At 36.3% G+C, this 18,348-nt stretch overlaps 2 protein-coding genes across 18 annotated transcripts in view; one reads left to right on the forward strand and one right to left on the reverse strand.

Moving 5' to 3' along the window:
* The window catches only part of tp63 (tumor protein p63), a 40,131-nt gene extending 38,242 nt beyond the window's left edge, over positions 1 to 1,889 (forward strand). For 8 of the 11 annotated variants that reach the window (XM_043241145.1, XM_043241147.1, XM_043241146.1 and 5 more), the window contains one exon: positions 541 to 1,889. In XM_043241145.1, the coding sequence (XP_043097080.1) occupies positions 541 to 843 (303 nt within the window). In that variant the 3' untranslated portion in view covers positions 844 to 1,889. The remainder of the gene's footprint in view (positions 1 to 540) is intronic. The other 3 variants (XM_043241155.1, XM_043241153.1, XM_043241150.1) reach the window with 3 other exon arrangements.
* A 51-nt stretch (positions 1,890 to 1,940) lies between these two features.
* On the reverse strand, positions 1,941 to 18,320 carry tbc1d23 (TBC1 domain family, member 23). Of its 7 annotated transcripts, none has more exons than XM_043241140.1 (19): positions 18,246 to 18,320; positions 13,703 to 13,817; positions 13,161 to 13,266; positions 11,827 to 12,031; positions 11,409 to 11,532; positions 10,894 to 11,018; positions 10,747 to 10,787; positions 10,530 to 10,633; positions 10,256 to 10,378; positions 8,515 to 8,607; positions 8,150 to 8,320; positions 8,008 to 8,050; positions 7,721 to 7,827; positions 6,703 to 6,836; positions 6,343 to 6,387; positions 5,416 to 5,504; positions 4,800 to 4,935; positions 4,138 to 4,332; positions 1,941 to 3,248 (listed from the first exon to the last, which is right to left on the reverse strand). In XM_043241140.1, exons 1-19 carry the CDS (start codon positions 18,281 to 18,283, stop codon positions 3,164 to 3,166), a joined length of 2,079 nt encoding a protein of 692 aa, XP_043097075.1. In that variant the 5' UTR covers positions 18,284 to 18,320; the 3' UTR covers positions 1,941 to 3,163. The 7 variants fall into 7 exon arrangements, with proteins under 7 accessions (XP_043097075.1, XP_043097073.1, XP_043097074.1 ...); XM_043241138.1 differs by lacking the exon at positions 18,246 to 18,320 and adding an exon at positions 17,058 to 17,134; XM_043241139.1 differs by lacking the exon at positions 18,246 to 18,320 and adding an exon at positions 17,045 to 17,109.
* Between the last annotated feature and the right edge of the window lie 28 nt (positions 18,321 to 18,348).

The raw sequence follows: 18,348 nt of genomic DNA on the forward strand, positions 1-18,348 counted from the left end.
CTCCTCATTGCAGTAAATGGGTGCCATCAAAAAGCAATACAACTTAAAACCTCTATCCATATTGTTTTCTCCAGAGAGAGAAATATGACCTCTTGATCTTAAAATTCAGACCTGTTTCTTACAAACAAGCAGCTTTTTTTCTTTTTTACGTATCCCTTTTTTTAACCAGGCAAGTTAATTAAGACCAAGTTCTTATTTTCAATTACGGCCTGGCAAGAGAATTAATATCTCCTGAGAAACATACAAAAATATATTACGATACATAAAAAAATCATAAAATATCGGTTAAAACGCACAGTTTGAGGTCAGAGCACATATTTAGCTCTATTTTCAATAACTTTTATAACACATTTCAATCATTTAGGGCAGCAAGTTGAAAAGCGGAACAGTTCATCAATTTTGTAATTTGGTTCTGACGGCACCCATTTACTGTTCACAGAGGAATCATATCAAAATACACGATCAGGTGTGTCTGGGTTGATGGAGAGATCAGAGCAGTGGCTACTGTATTCATGAGCTCTGTGGTATATCTATCCACAGGACTTGTCCAGGCTGAAGATTCCCACAGAATTCCAGCACATCATCTGGAAAGGAATCATGGAGTACCGGCAGACCATGGAGTTTTCTCCACCTCCCCACATCTTGCGCACCTCTAGCGGGACGTCCACCGTCAGCGTGGGCTCCACCGAAGCCAGAGGCGAGCGTGTGATCGATGCCGTGCGTTTCACTCTTCGTCAGACCATTTCATTTCCTCCGCGAGACGACTGGACCGATTTCTCTTTTGACCTGGCACCAGATTCTCGCCGCAACAAGCAACAGCGTATCAAGGAGGAGGGAGAATGAACGTAGTGCATCACAGTTCACTATAATACATGTGCATAGAATGTCAACAGTGCACATTTACTGTATACACACACACACACTCACGCGCTGTTTTATATTAACACACTTGGTGTTGGTCCAGATCGTTTCACAGTTTTCCTCTGCAAGTGATGATTAAAAAAAAACTGTGAGCCTCATAGTCTAGTTCACTTAAACTTAAATGGGCAGATAAAATGCACTTAAAGTCCTTTATGGTTTCATTTTTCTTCTGGTGGATTTAGCTCTGGTTGTCATTTCAGACCCCTTTATTAAACACAAACAGCTGTAGCTGAGGGGAAATGGTGCTTTGCTAAATTGACATTTTTACGATTTCTTGAGACAAAGCACTTAAGAAATGCTAACATATTGTTACTACTTGCAAAATACACACTGAACTTTTAGGGTTTCCTTTTTTTTTTTTTACGTGGCCAAAGGTATATTTCTGTTTTTTTTTTGTTTTGGTATAAAAAAAACTTCCTCCCAGCCGGAGCTTTAGTGTTAATTCTATTCTTTGTTGTGATGATCATTCCTTGCGGTTGAACAATGTCTTTGTCTTTTGTTTTACATGTTGACATTTGTCAGCTTTGATTGTATGTACTTCAAATCGCACATGGTTCTTTTCTTTATTCTTCACAGAAAGTGTTATTCATCCAGGGTGTAAGACTGATGTTGTCATGTAGCTTTTATGTACTGCTGTAAACCCTTCTTTGCGAGCTGCAAGTACTTTAATACTATTGCATTGCAGCGTGTAAGTATTGAATTGCTGACAGTTGTGGTAATGCATAGAAATGCTGTTGACCTGTAAAAGTAAGCGTGACTTACATTGCTAATGTAATGTGGCTTCAGTATTTTTTTAAAACAAATTTCCACTTCACTTGATACTTGTTAGCCTGTTGTGGCAAATTGTACAGATTTTTATTACGCTTTCATGCCAACGGAGTAGACAATTCTTTATCAAACTTATTGTAAATATTTTGCAATGTACTTATTTTGATATAAACAATAAAACAGATATCATGTAACATTGATTGCATTGTTGTACGAAAACAATTATTTTATTTAAACAGATTAGTCAGACATGGTGGAACCTCATTTTGATTTATTTAAATATAGCGATAGCATTCTGTGGCTTAACAGAAACAAAAGGTTAAAAAGTTGAACATTGGGAACAATCCTCTGAATATTCTTTAGGTTGGGGACATAAGGAACTCTTATTGTCACTTAAGATGTTTTAATTTTTAGGACTTGCATAGTGACTAACTGACCAAACTAGTTTTTTACATTATCCTCACTCTTTACGTTAGCTTTAGATTTTCTTACATTCACTTGACTTGTTTTGACAGCTACTGGATTCACAAGCCATTTTTTCTTTAGTGCTTCAGCCTCAATATATATTGTATTACACACGAGCTATTCCCAATAAGCATCTTAAACGTCAGGTTCTCAATACAGGATCTGGTGAACTTGGCCATTAACTATCTCGCAAACCAGTTCCCTTTAAAGCTACTATCACTAAATTTCGTGGAACCAGAAAGCGGCAAACGTTTCTAATAATTTCAGGGAGTTTAAGTCAACCTGCACAGAGAGCAGCACAGATGCATGGAAGTACTCATGTGTCACAACCGCTTGTGCAAGTGGCATCCTGTAAGGGTAACGTACTTTCCAGATATGAAAATGAAGTATATTTATTCACCTCAACGCCTGTGATGAGGCTCCTGGTGAATCTGGTTGCTGTAAAAACACTGCTCTGATAAATACGTCGAACTCATCTCAGTTACACAAGTATGCAGCAATATATGACGTTTACATCTTCGATGGATAAAGAATTAGTGACTTCAAACACTGAAGCAAATAGAGCAATGAAGTTCCTTGACTGAGGATCCGAAACCATACTCTCATCCAGAGGAGCTGTTTGAGACTCATATAAAAAGCTATAGCTCATTAAGGCTCGAGACAGATAAAGGAGCGATAATAAATCTAATTTGCTTAATTAGGTCAGCTTCTCCAAACACAAATTATAATCATAAAGCAAAATGAACAAAATAACCATTTCTCATGTTGACCGCTCCGAGCCCAAAGTTTTAGAACGTCTGTCAATCAGGATGGCAGCGTGCCCAAAGAGTCATGACAGAACCTCCACGTCAGTGTCCCAGGGAGGAGGAGGAGGAGGTGGGGGAGGGGCAATAATGACAAGAAACTGTGTGGGAATGCTCTACTCCCTTCTTCCCCTTCAGGCGGTTTTGGTTGGAGCTGTGGTTGTCTCCTGGATGACCAGAGCGTGACATCTCTGACTTATCTGTCATTAAGAGCTCTCCATAGCATCCAAAACTTTCATGATTTGCTGTTTGATGACTTTAGTGGCATCACCAGCGTTTGGAATTAAATACCTTCATAGAAAAGAAGACAAGAAACATCAGAACAATGGCTGAGGTTAACTAAAGTAAACACACCAAACACTAAGGATGTGTAAAACAATATTTTAACACTGAACAGTTTTTGCATTTTAGTCGAAAGTACAGATCTCTACTGTTAACTTAAAAAGAAACACTACTTTTGTTCACTGTAACCAACAAAAATGACAAGACCAATACTATTTGCACATAAAATGGAAAACATTTTACATTAGTTACAACAGACAAAAATAAATAAATTACTTGCATGTCCACCAAAGTGTTTTTCCCCTGAGGCTGGGAAATTTTTCTCAACTGTTTTAAATTGGAGCACCGTGGGGGTTTTTTGTGCCGAGCGCTAAGTGTGTTTTTCACGTTCAGGCATTTTTTTCTTGGTACCGAGAGTTAAAGAAGGTTCAGCTTTGGATAAAATGCACTCATCACTGTCACTTTTCAGTCAGCTAACCAATCACAATAAATGAGGGGCGGAACTACCGACTGTACTATGGCTGAAAGACAATGGAAAAGTTCATGCCGCTTGTCTCAGAGTAATTATTTCTTGACTAGATCGAACTGCCAGACCACCATATGAAATGTGATGTTTGAAGAAACATTTAATTTGCAGGCAAAGTCTGTAGCAACCACAGTTATTTGTTAACTGTATTAAAGTTAATTACTGTTAATGCTTTCACTGATGCCCTAATGAGAACCTTGTAAAAACAAATTAAAACGAAAACTGAAATGTATTAAAGGTGATATTATAAAATAAGACATTATTCATGACATGTCACCTTTAATACTAAAGTAACGCTGGTTATTTTATACAAACACTAGGAAATAAAATGTCAAAGTTAAAATAACATTAAAAATCCCATGATGAAAATACCTCTCCACAGCTACAATCTCCACTCCTGCAGTATTGTTGTTGCCGAACTTAAAAGTAATAAGTTCTGGATGCTTCTTCTTGGAGGTGATCTTCACCACAGAGTTTAGGGCCTGCCTGGATTGGATGTAAGCAAAACCTTTCCGGGCAGCGATCTCTCTTAAACAATACATGTGTGTTGCAGTGATCAGCAGATGGCTGTGGAAGATAAAACAATAGAATTACCCATAACTATCCATCTTCTTCTTCTTCCCTGGCGCAACCATCTGTAAATTCCATGGGTATAGCTTCCAGTCTATTTTTAGCTGGACAAACCAGTTTGTACTGAATATAATTAAGATAACATTAAAATAATACGATGGGTTTTACAGTTTACTTAAAGTTCTTCTTCCTGCTCTTTATAACCTTATAAGTACTTCAGAAGTTTATCAGCTATGAGTGAAGAAAAAGGTGGATACTAAACCCACCATCCAGTATCTGCTGTGCTGAATTATAACAACAAAAACAGGTTTTCCACATGCAACAGTATTATTTTACTGATTATATGGCAAAAATAAAACAAAAGAAACAAACATACATTTTATTTAAACTCATATTTGAAGATTTTGACTTCAGTGGAATTCATGGAGGGTTAATTGCCTGCGTGTTCAGAGAGGTAGCCTCACCTTGGGAACATGTGACCAGTTTCTTTAACTTCATTGCATGGAATATGGTGCTTCACATCTGGTTTGTTGATCCAAGTCTGAATATTGACAATCTCTTTCCTGTCATCATCTGATATTGATGAGCTGTCAATCTCATCTGGAAAGAGGGAGTGAAATAAAAAAAAAAAGCATTAAATAAATATACAGGGACACATATTAGAATGTTGAATTTCTAAATGTCTAGTTATATATCTAGTTATGCTTAACTTAATTTACCACCACAGTAACAAAATTCTAAAAAAGTAAATCTAAATATAATGACAGAAGTGTTGAGTATATAGGTCAAGGACAAACCTTGATCAACTGCCTCACATCAGTGTTATTTTATAATTTATGCACCATTACTTAGTTTTTTAATCTGCTTTTGTCTTTTATATTTTACCTTAGCGTTAACTAAAAGTACTTCAAACTTATTTCTGTTAGCAACATTTCATTTCATTTTTAAGTTTAGCCAAGGTACAGTTCTTTAATGTAATAACGATAACGATGATAACACTGATGCAAGTGTGGTTCAAACTATCTCTGAAAATTGCAAGTTGAGTTCTCCAGGCAGGTTAAAAGTCCCCTGTGTGTTTACCTGTGTCATACTCTTCCTCATCGCCAATGCTGAAGACAGGCTTCACACCCCTGTATGGCTTCCCCACCCGATCACTGCTGCTTATGTGCCTGAACAAATGTAAGAAAAAGGCATCATTAGACCCGCTAGAAGAACAAATGTTTGTCCTTCACAGCAACATGGTTTCCTTGTCTTAATACAGGCATTCTAAGAGCATGGCATTGCGATGGAGTATCCTCTAGGATTAGAAAGGGGAGCACTGTTAGTTGGAAGAAAGGCAAGTTAACATGTTTGCATTTTACCAGAGATGAGAATCAAAGTGTGGAAGGCCAGGCAGATCACAAAAGTGAAAAGTCTATTTTACTTCAACATTTAAATCACTACTGCTCCGGTCTTCCACAGCTGACATCAAATCTGTATAAAAACACTGAAGGACTGTGGTCTCTGCCCACACAAGTTCACATAGAAGAGACTGAGACAGCAGAGATCAGACTTGGGACTGCCGAGACAGAAACTGCTGGTGAAGAAAGGCACGAGGTGGCAAATGTTTAGAGGTCAAAACAGCCAACAATGCCAGAAAGTGACAAGACCTGTGGTTCAGCTCCCACCATTCCAAGTGCTGTTTGTGAATTCTACTACACATGCATATGAATGTCTGCTAGTGGATGACAAAGTAGAAAATTCTAGAATGCCCGTCTACTCTGACGATATTCTCAGAAGAATTTTAACAGGAAACAGGAAATTCAAAAGGATGAAAAGGTTGTACTGTAGATTTGTACTATTAGATGCAGATGCACATGGTGTTAGAGCATACATGAGTGTGCCGCTTAATCAGGGTTTTAAAAACCGCTACAATGAGCTAAAGCTGACAGCGCCACCTCGTTGGCATGTTGCAGAAACTGGATGCACGCCGGTGGGGGCACAGACAAAACATTAACAAAATCTTACCGATCCAGTATTCCCTTGTCTGGCCAGGGTAGATTGAAAGACATTCTAGTGTGAAATAACAAGGCATAGGTCGGGAGGATGGTTAAAACAGAAAGACATTAAAAGGAAAAAAAAAAAAAAAAAAAAAAAAAAAGTTTGAATAAATTCCTCTATGCCATCTCATTGTTTTGGTATGCTAAGTTTTTTGCTGTTCTACACACGTATGCATGTATGTGTGTATATGTATATAATACATATACATATACATATATACATATACATATATATACACACACACATACATACGTGTATGTGTGTGTGTGTAGAAAAAAAAAGGTGAAAGAATGCCTGCCTTGTGCAAAGAAAACTAAACATGCTCACCTGTCCACCGGCGTGGAAGTGTTTTCAATGAAGCTGATCACCTTCTCTTTTACATTAACTGACTTTGACTTCAGGGCAAAGGTCATTTTGTTGACAAGTGATTTAACTCCTTTTCCATCTGCGTTCAGTTCCCCCTGTATCAATATAAAAGATGGTCTTGATTAACCTCGGAAGTTAATTCATCCCAAAAATATCATCCAGAAAGGTATTTGTTTATCCCAATGGAAATTAAAGCATTTAATGGCTTGTCCACAAGATGGCACTACACCACAACCACCTTATTTTTCAAACGTGGAAATAAGACATTTCCTGTCTTATAATGTGAAAGACTTCATTAAACACTATAGGTAAATAACTACAAATGAAAAAAAGGACACGTTCAAGATAAAAATGGCACCCCTCTCACATTAAAGGTTGTGTCAACTTATTTTTAGAGAGGTGCCAAAAATAAATTCAAAACTGTTAATGAAAGCAAATTTAAAAAAACTCTTTAGGTAAAGAAAATGTAAGGAATCAACTGAAGAGAAAACTAAAAACATGTTCTCTAAATGTAAATAAAAACATTAATAAATAAATTCAACCAAATTCCTTTTTTTTTACTTCATATTAAAAAAAAAAAAAAAAGCTTTACCCCAGAGAAAACCACTACTGTTTTAAATCAAACCGAAATGGTTTTGTATTTTGTTTTAATTCTACATTTGCCCCTTAATTTAATTAATCTTGTTCTAAGGATGTTTGAAAAGCAAAAATAGAAAGATAGAAAATGAGAAAGATGTTAATTTTTTTGCAATACATGCAAAATAACTTGAAATAACATTACACATTTTAAGTCAGATAAAAAAGTCTTAAGAGCTAAATTGTAGAAGGACATTCTATTAAAAATGGACTGAGAAAAGTGATGAAAACACAGACCACAAAAGCATAATTTGAACTCTACATGCTAAGTATTGAGTAGCGCTTTTTAATCCATAATGTAAAGAAGCACACACACACACACACACACACACACTAAACTCACATCAGCTGAGCTGAGGCTGCTGTGGGATCCTGAGGTGCTCACAATCCAGTGAACATAAACATTATCTGGCCCTTCAACATTAATATCTGCCAAGTGCTGCTGCAACGCTGAGCATAAAAATAAAAAAAAATCTGTTTCATTAGCACAATTTCACTGTTGCTGTTACATTATTTTTGCATGTGAATTCATTACAATTATGTCCTTATGATTATCTGTGCATTGTTCTGTCTGACAGTGTATTCAAATATAAATGTGTTATTAATTTCGCAACCGAAAACAGAACTTACCCATGAATCCACCTTTCGCTATGCTTACAAACTCTTTATTTTTCTAGACCCCAAAAAAAGGAAACATTAACCACTTATGCTCTTAACATTTGTCAAATGCTTTAATAAAAACTCAATATGCGTCAGCAGATGGAGATCTGACCTGTAGAAAGTGTGCCAGCACCATGTTCATGTACATGTCCTCTTCTTCACGTCCACTGCCCATGAAGCACAGATGCTCTCCGCTTGCCACAGAGCCTGATTCCAGAGACTGCTTCTGTGCCTCCAGAAGAGACTTCACTGACAGGGCAAACTCAGAGGGATTATGAAGCATCTGTGAATCGATAGCGTATCATTACGGTTTTGCAGGTTTTCTAAGGACACTGATGTGCATAGAGCTGTGTACTGTGAGGCGGCTACGTGTTGAAATTTGTATTTGAAGAAAACAAAGCGGTTTCAAAGGAAATCAATCTCAATTAGTTTCTATTCTGGACAAGTGCCGCTTTCTCTGCTCGCAAAAAGTCTTACCAGATCAGAGTCCAGGTGAAAGGCAGTGGAGAGGTGACCAGCATTGTACTGCTCAGCAGGACGGCAGTCGACAACAAAAAACCTAACGCCCTCCTAAATAGCAGGCAAATCACAAGACAATAAGTTTAAATATCATTACTAAAAATAGGGCATCACATAGTGAAACTCATAGCACTGTTTCATTTAGAATACTGTAATTGTGCTTAAAAATCACTTTTTCACAGTGCATGTCCATACACGGTAAATATCTTGTACCTCCTGGCAAATGAGCGGTAACACATGGTATTTACCTGAAGTGTATGTACATGCTAACAAATAAGAAACACAACTGTTCCTGCCATGGTAATTAGTTTGTACATACAGACAAATGTAGGTAAGAACGGTCACTTAAGATAATTTACTGTACTTACTAATGTATATGCAACGTGTAGTACTTACAGACAAGGTACAAACAGGCACGTTGATAGTATCTGTATATGGCAACTAATAAGACACATTGCTAATGATATGTACAAGGTAATATTTTACAGAAATATTTTGCATTATTTGGTAACAACCAAGAGACATACTGTACACGGTATATACGGTTTATTAAGTCCTAACTGATTTCAATAGCTTTTGTAGAACTTTTGATGATAAACTGCTCTACACTGTAATTACCAGTTCTTCAAACTATGTAAGCACTGTTGTGGAATGTTTATGTAAAATGGTTCACTTTATTTAACAGTCCTATTTCACATACTATGCAAGTACTGGTGATGTACCTCTTAGTTAGTTAATGTACAGAATACGTTATGTGGTACTCAAACATGTGGTATAAACATGAACCAAGCTGTGTGTGTGTGTGTGTGTGTGTGTGTGTGTGTGGAAGATGGAACATAGTAAGTATATGGATATAGGACTGTAAAATAAAGTGCCCCATTTAACATAGACATTACACGGCAATTAACAGTTCTTCAAACTTTTTAAGCAACTTAACCCTAAGCCTAACCCTTACACATTTGTTTGTAAGTACAACATAGTATGTACAGCAATGGGTCTTATTAGTTACCATATGGATACTGTAAGGATTGTACCCACTTCTTCTTAAGTATTTACCATGAATATACATTTGTAAGTACAGTGAAGTGTCTAATTAGTTACCATGCACGGGCAAAACCTGTAAGTGACCGTTCTTACCCACACTTGTCTGTATGTACAAACTGTACAAATGTATGACATAAGTACAGTCATGTTTATTTGTTACAATGTACATACATGCAAGTAAATACCTTGTGTTACCACTCATGTGCATGTAGGTACAAGATATTTACCATGTATGTGCCAGGGAAGTACACGTACTGTAAAATAAAGTGCTACCTTGTAATCGCAATTACAATTACCACAATTATGTAATCGTTCAAAGTGGCAATTAATCTTAAATCACTCATATTATTCTGCATGCTTAATATACGTTTTTTTTCTTTCTACAGTTTATCTTAAGCGTGTTTCTGTTATTTTTATTAGATTTTTTAAGGTAACATCATTTTGCTAATATTACAGAAAAGAAAAGGTTTTTCCAAGTTTATTTTCATATTAAAAATATGGCATGCAGTTGCTTCAAACAATGGTATAAACAATTTAGGGTAAACGTGATCATCGTAATTAATAATCACAGTTAATTATAGTTTTAAGGGAATAATCGACAATCATGACAATCAATTTGACAATCGTGCAGCCCTAGTAGAGAGTGGGAACTCACAGGTTGTAGCTGGTTGGCTTGCAGGATCTCAGGGACTGATACAGGCAAACAGAGAGCCTGACTCAGGTCCATGTCTTCTTCCTTCAGAGCCACCAGACTGCTGCCAAACAGATTATGGTTCTCCTGCACACACATAAACCAGATAACTGAGCATGTGATACCTGCTAAACCTGTCATTCTGATACACCATGTTTCTTGCTGCATCTATTGTGATGTGCATCTTATGGAAAGGAATTTGGTAATACACAACCCAAAGAGCAGATTTAATGCTTACCTTTCTAAGAGACAAAGGCGACTTGCTGTTGTAATACTGTGCTAAAGAAAACAAGTCTTCAAGGTCCTCTACATCTAGAAATTCTGGCGAATGCTTCAGCTTACCTGGGAAAAAGTGGGGTGTTAGAGCTGTACACTTTGATCAAACAGGACAATGCTACAGATTTTTGTAATGTACTGAAATAATAATAATAAAATAATGCATGAAAGAATTTTACTGATAATTTCCTCTTTGCTTTCTGCTTCATGGATGCCATCTCTGGACATTAAAAAAAAGAAAGGATTTTTTTTAACTAAATTGATCCCATGAACAGGAAAATAATTTAATCAGTTGAGCTCACTGATCAGACTGAATTGTCACATACTTGGCATTGACAAGGATGATGAGCATGAGGAAAAAGATGAGAAAAGGGTCAGCCTGTTGGAAATAAACATCCCATAAAGCTTGTGACACCTCAGGGAGACAGCTACTAGAAAATAGACTGCCCAGCTGCAGAAGACAAAAAAAAATAATACAAATTTAGCATATAACTTCAAACGATTGATTAGGACAATTACCATAACACTTTTTAGAAATTGATCCATAGTGTGGACCAATTTATATATTAATCAACGGGGTTTCCAATCCTGCTTTGTATGTAGACTTGTCTGTATGTACAAACAGATGGTAGTTGATGCTAATATAAGTAATACCTGCCAATCCTGCAAAATAAAAGCTTCAGCCTTAATTAAACACACCTGAACCAGCTATTCAAGGTCTTAATATATTGTAGTAGAAACTTCTAAGAAGGAGTGTTGTGGCAGGTTGGAGCAGGATCGGACACCCCTTCACTAAGCCAAATACTCATAAAATATTTAAACAGGCCAGAGATCGACTGACCCAGTGGATGGCGTAAGAATCAGGAGTGATCTTTTTTGTGTCCAGGAATGAGCAGAATTCAGGTTCATGGTACTGCAGCAGGAGTCTGAAGAGGTGAAATGGTCTTCCTTTTGCAACACAGTCTCTGCAAAAGGCAAATAATATGACCCTATATAAAAAAACTGCTATATAAAACCTGGATGGTCCCCCTCTGCCCAATCTAACATTTTCAACTGAGCTTTTGGCCACAGAATACTTCTGAAGAGTGGCATTTGGCACCAAAATTATAATAATTTTTCTTCAAAATCACTTTTATTTATTGTTTATTTTCCAAATTAACTTAAAACCTTAAAAAAAAAAAAAAAACTTAAAACCAAAAAAAACAAAAAAAAAAAACTATTCCATAATTGGGTTTTATCATTTTTTAAAGTACCCCTACCGTGGGATATATTTATTCATGATGGCATAGAAGCAATTGTAGAGGTCTTTGCGGGACAGCTGTAAGCCCAGGAGTGGTTTGAGGATGTGTGGCCAACTAAGATCTGGAGTAAAGGTGACATTTCTGGACTTGCAGTAAAAGGTGATCACTGACTCCACATCCGATACCAGGTCCCGTCCTTCCTCTGCTGGTAACCCTAGCTCCTCTACATGCAAAAAAACAAAACAAATGCATCATAATATAATAAATCCCACTGTTTCATGTTCATATTTTTCCCCAGTATATCCTTTGAGATATCGGATTTGCTCACAGAGCTTGTGATTTATCATGAGTCGAAAAAAGCATCCTTCCAAGATAATGCTGTCGGTTTATAAACTTGCAAGACAACTGATCATGTGATAGTAACCACTTTTGTCTTCGATACTGGCTTGATACTTCATTTCATCTGAGTTTACAATCATCAAAAACATAAGTGTACAAATGTAGTTTAAAATGAAAACTGACAGTTTGCATTTGAGCTTTAATAGGGCTGATGACAACACTGTATGCCATGGCTTTTGTACAAGTAGCAGCCTTGTTCACGCCATTTTTTTACAGAAAGAACAAGGTGAAAAACTAATTAAATGACTAATATACAGAAACTTGTATATAAAAATAAAAAAAAATAAGTCAAAAAAAACTTTAATAGCGACAGATCTTTCATTCTGTGACATATTTGAGTGTGACAGATCAAAAAAAGCAGGGGGGAAAACTGATTGGATTTTGAGATGTTGGCATTGCACGCAAAAATGAATGAGAATTTGTAGTCGATTGTGAAGGGGTGGTTTAAATAGATTACATGACCAGAGAAATCCATCATGCTACCAGAGATTTGTAGTTTTCCCTGGAAGACTGACTTACATTTATATGATATCTTATGCTACATTATGAGGCCAAAAAAAAAAACAGAAATATACATGAATGAACAATGCCTTACATAAAGGTTAATTTCATGCATACTTTAAAAGATTTGGAATTTTTTTAAGTAATGTTTAAATAAAAACTCCTAAATGCATGGCAAACTACATCTCACGGTCCAAAAATAATTTGCTAAATTATTTTCAAAACATGTTTCAGTTAACTTTTTTTTTTTTTTTTAAAAAACAAAATAGACAGCCCTGCCAACAGGCAGATGTGTGTGGAATGCAAAATATGATGTTTTGAATAACCAGTAAGCTTTTAATGTAGAGTGTATGACTCCACATTCGTAGAACTGGTATGCTATAAATGTGTAGTGCATTACTACACATAAATGGCACAATGAAAATGAGGTGAGGTGTGCAAAGGTTATTCACCAATGATCTGCTGACTGCGGCTGTGAATGAGCGTCTGTTCTGGTAGGTCCAAAGCCCCATCCCATGAGGACAGACTATCTCCTTTACCAGACACGTTCAAAGCAATCTGTTAACACAGACACGTTCAACATCAGAGCCAGAAGTTAAACTTAAGAGAAAATTAAGGGGGGGAAAGGGTACGCAATGAAAGCAACTGCAGCTCCTCCTGAAGTACATAAAAGCTAATGCCATTTCCATGGGGTGTACGTTTAAAGGGTCTTACTCTAAGTCTACTACAGTTTCCTTAATGGCCATCTAATCGATACAGAGGCTCTCTAAAGCCCTATGGGACACGTTGACTACAGGAAACCCTTTAAAACAAAGCTTTGCATGGATCTCTTATGCATTCTGTCATAAGCATGGATGCTTTTTCTTTCTCTCTCATCAACACACAATCTTTTCAAAGCTTTTCCATAATCCAGAAAGTCAATATTTCCATATGGTGATTCCCCTAAGCTGATTAGTCAAGCCATTTTAACTTCAAACACGCATAGTATACATACCATCCATAACTTGGCCCGCTGTTGTGGGGGTAGGTTTCGGACCTGGATAACACCATCCTGGTTACTGTCCAGATCACAGTCTGCTGAGTCAAGAGCGTCAGCCAGGTCATGAGTCCTTCAGAAAACACAAAATAAATGCTATCATATAACTCTAACTACATTTAAAAGAAGTCTAAAACAGATTCTAGCCTTGTGCAAGTTCAAGTGCAAATGTGTCTTTACCTACACCGACCTTCGAAACACTACCAAGGGTATTTCTTTTCTCAACAGTAAATATGTACATTATTGCATATTGGAAAAGAAGTATATTTTTTACCTAGGCTGTGTCGTGTATTTAATTTCATTTATATTTATTTAAGCAAAATGCTATTTATTCCTGTCATGGAAAAAGATGAATTTTCAGCAGCTGTATTTTTAAATTCTTCATTGTCACAATATCACTCTAATATGCTGATTTGAGGATCGAGCAACATCACTCTATTATCATCAATACTGGAAACAGCTGTGCTGCTTGACATTTCTGTCAAACAATAGAGTTCACAAAGGCAGCATTTGTTTTTTAATAAAGTCACATTATAGAAGGCTTTACTTTTGAACTACTACTATTTTTGCGTTAAGGTACATTGAAATTATAAATACTGTTAATATAAAGCGAGCGTCATATTCTAAATAGCAAGAACCAGAATTAAGAGTGTCGATCAAATCGATGTTGGAGAAATTTAGTAAAAAAAAGAAAAAAAGAACTTTGATATTGAAAAATAAGATGATATAAGAAAAAGAAGTATAAATCGACAACAGATTAAGAACTGAAACAGAATGATCACTGTTCGCACTGCAACTGGTTATCAGAGATGGTGAAAATAAAGAGAATAGAATAAAAACAACCTGTCATTGCAATTTGTGCATAAACAATAAAAAAGAGTTTAAGCAGATAGCATAAAGCATCCAGTGTTGAACAGTTATACAGAAATTAATATTGCCATATCAAATAAGGTGTGTTTGTTCTCACCAGGTGATATGGCTGTGCAATGACCAAGCATTATTGAAAATATAAGTGGAATATTCAGTCAAAAAGGACACAGCTAGATCAGGGTCTCTGCACTGCTCTTCAGCACTCTGCTCTCCTCCATTGTTTCTCTCTAAGATACTACCAACTCAAAACAAGCTAAGAATTTGCCATTAGGATTTTGAGGAGAGAGGGAAAAACTCGACTTGCACTAAATTGCATTTTAGCTGAGGAAAGGAATCCTCTGAGGCCTCTACCATCTGCTATACCGCCATGAAAAAAAAAAAAAAAAATCTCAGACAAAGCCCCACACTCAAACACACAGACACTACTGCAGAAAATGTGCATCACTCACTCAAACAAACAAACAGCAAATGCTCCAATTCTTTCATGCACACAACAGCTGCTGCTAAAAAAACAAATGTAAGTTACAATTTTTGGTAACACTATGAAGTCTGTATTTATAATAAGAGTATTCTTAAGGCATTATAAAAGATTTTATATTTATATATGTGTGTGTGTGTGTGTATATATATATATATATATATATATATATATATATATATATATATATATATATATATATATATATATATATATATATTATGTTCATAATGTAAAGTTAAGATCATAACATCTCATGAATAATCATAAAAATAATTATAATACAATGTAATATTTATGAATTTGTGATTAGAACTTTTAAGAGCATTATTATTAATAATGCACAATGAACACCATATAAAAAATCTACTTCATTCATAAATGGACTATATCATATCTTGACATTGTTTATTTAAGATCTGCACAGTACCTTACAACACCTTGTGAGTGGTTAGGTGCAGAGTGTTATTTGATAAATCCCCGTGAGGCTAAAGTGAACTAGCGAATACTTTCAAGTAAACAAAAATGCAATGTTTATTATATAAACTTAAAGAGTGTTAGTAAAACTGGGTAGGGTAGGTAGAACGTTCACTGTTCTCAGTATGTCCTATCAAAAGAAAGTGTTAACATATTTAGCAGACACACTACTTGCCATGTAGTTGCAGAGTTACTTGTTAACAGCTGTCTAAAGGGTACCATCAAAATAACCAAATTGATATTATATATTCAAAAAAATGTGCAAAGTAAATTGTCATATTACACATCCATCTGATCCAATCTTAAGGCTGTTTGAGAAAATAGTAAAGTAACATTAGTAAAATGAAAAACAGTATTTTTAAAAGACAAACTGTTTTTTCGTCAGTGTTTTATTTATTTGTTCAGTAATTAATTTCATGTATACCGTAAATTCTGGACTATAAAGCGCACCTGCATATAAACCGCATCCGCTCTATTTTTTAAAAAAAATAAATAAACAAGCCGCATCCGCTCTATTTAAAAAAGTTTTGCAAGCCACAGATATGTATGTTTTTAGATTAGATATTTACTACAGGAACAGAACGATTTTGAATTGTAAATGTACATGTATGTACCTAAATAGATCCTTTCCTAACCTGTAGTTTAACACGGCAGCAACTTTGCTGATTAAAACGCTCTTCCCGCTGCCTCCTCCAGCGTCTCACCACAGACTCATTGACGCTAAGCTTCCGAGCAGCAGCGCGGTGTCCTTCTTGTATAACGACATCGATGGCCTTCAACTTAAAACTTGCATCATACGAACTTCTTCGTGTGGGTTCCATGATGAAGGGGTGAGGATTTGAAAAGAGTTTGACAGGATTGGTAATTTGTCGTCCTTCTATCGACTTATATCTGCTAAAGAGGAACTAGCGTATTCTTCTTTGCATTTATTTTGTCGTAGTTTTGATTCTAATTCCGGTTAGAGCGCCCCTATCGGTGGAAAAAATCTGCAGAATAGCCGCACCTTTGTATAAGCCGCATGGTTCAAAACCTATGAAAAAAGTAGCGGCTTATAGTCCAGAATTTACGGTATTTTTCGACCCACACTACCCCATTTTTCTGACATCCTCACAATTTCTAATATGCTGTGATCCACCCTTACAGCATCACATTCACTTACATCAATGGAATTAGTTAAATGCATCAAGAAACCCAAATTGTAATGCCAAAGGATTATTGATGAGTTTCACTGTCATTCAAAATTCCTTACATACTTAAGAAAATAAGATCAAAGCTGTCGAACATCCAGCCATACCAAGCATTCCTAACTGTGAGAAAAATGTGTTTAATTGTAAAGTGTCCAATAATTTTGGCTTAATAATGACAAGAATCTTAAGAGCCAACATGGTATATTTTTTTTATGTAATACAGGAGCTAAAGAACATGCAAAGCTCTTTCTGAGGTAATGGACTTTGATATTACAGACTGAAACATACGTCACCCTCTCACTTATCTCTCCTATGGGATCGTTTGTCTTCGTGGTCATTGTCTGTAAAAACAGGAAGGTCCATATTCAGCAGAAGAGGAAGAGGACACAAATGCTCACAAAAAGAGGTGCGCCTTTGTGATGTCTATCTTCCCCTTGTAGAAGAACCACTAAACAAAAAATTAAAATTTAAACTATTTTTGCCAAACCTACAGAAAGCCTTAATGGTATTGCAAGATTAAGATTGAAAGAGTGCTTCGCAGGTTTTTACAAACGGTAACAAAGGGCGAAATACTTTTCTGAATAGTTCTTTCTATGCCAAAACATTCATAAACAAAGCACCAAGAAATCAAATGACGTCAACAAGTTGTCTGTTTTTGTCGGGCTGTCAAAAGAAAACCTACTCATCCATTCCAACATGTGTAACCTAGGAGGTGTCCCTGTTGATAATAGCACAACTTTCCTGTACAAGACTTAACCGAAACAGTCCTCGAAGGAATCAAGGAGTACAAAATACAAAGAGTATTCAAATATATAACGTTATATTAAATGAAAGTTAAGTAATTCACCTTTCAATTGTGTTATTAAAAGTACGACGACTCGTCTATTTCGAAAACAACAAGTCAGTAAGGCTGTTCCTGTCTGAATGTTACGACGTGATCTCAGAGTTTTAGAAAACCAACATAGCTCTAAAAACACATAGCTGAAAATAATACTTCACACTTTTAATAAAGACAACGAAGCGTAAACACGAACCAAATGTTACCGTGTTATTGGGGGGAAACATGGTAATAGTGAAGGGGTAAAGAAAACTAAGATTGTATCATAATCATCACAACTCTATTGTGTGCAAAGCTACGCTACCATCTAGCAAAAGCTGTTCTAACAACAAACTTCTACGAAAACACAACGCCGTCTAATCGCTTAAAATGCGCACTAAACAGAGGGCGATATAAATAAAATGTCAATGTCAAAATGCTGGGAAGGTCTGGAAAACAGCTGGAGTCTTCAAACAATACACTGGGCTGCTTTGGCTAGTCAGACTAGCTGTTTAGCACATCATCGTTGCCTACCTGCCACTCAAACGGCTGTCATGAAAAAGCTACAATAGTAATACTCTTTCTTTAACGGACTTTAAGTTCCAACAACAATATCAGCCTGGGAACCGCGAAACATTCTGCGGCAAAAACTGATCAGTTGCATTTTCTTACCAGCTGCCTTCAAGCACTTCCCCTACAGCATCCGCCATTGCTGTGGTGACGCTCCACGTCAGACTGTGTCGTAAATACCAGCGTCCCGCGCTACGACAGAGCA

Source organism: Puntigrus tetrazona, chromosome 6 (assembly GCF_018831695.1).
Source record: "Puntigrus tetrazona isolate hp1 chromosome 6, ASM1883169v1, whole genome shotgun sequence".
Taxonomy (NCBI): Eukaryota; Metazoa; Chordata; class Actinopteri; order Cypriniformes; family Cyprinidae; genus Puntigrus; species Puntigrus tetrazona.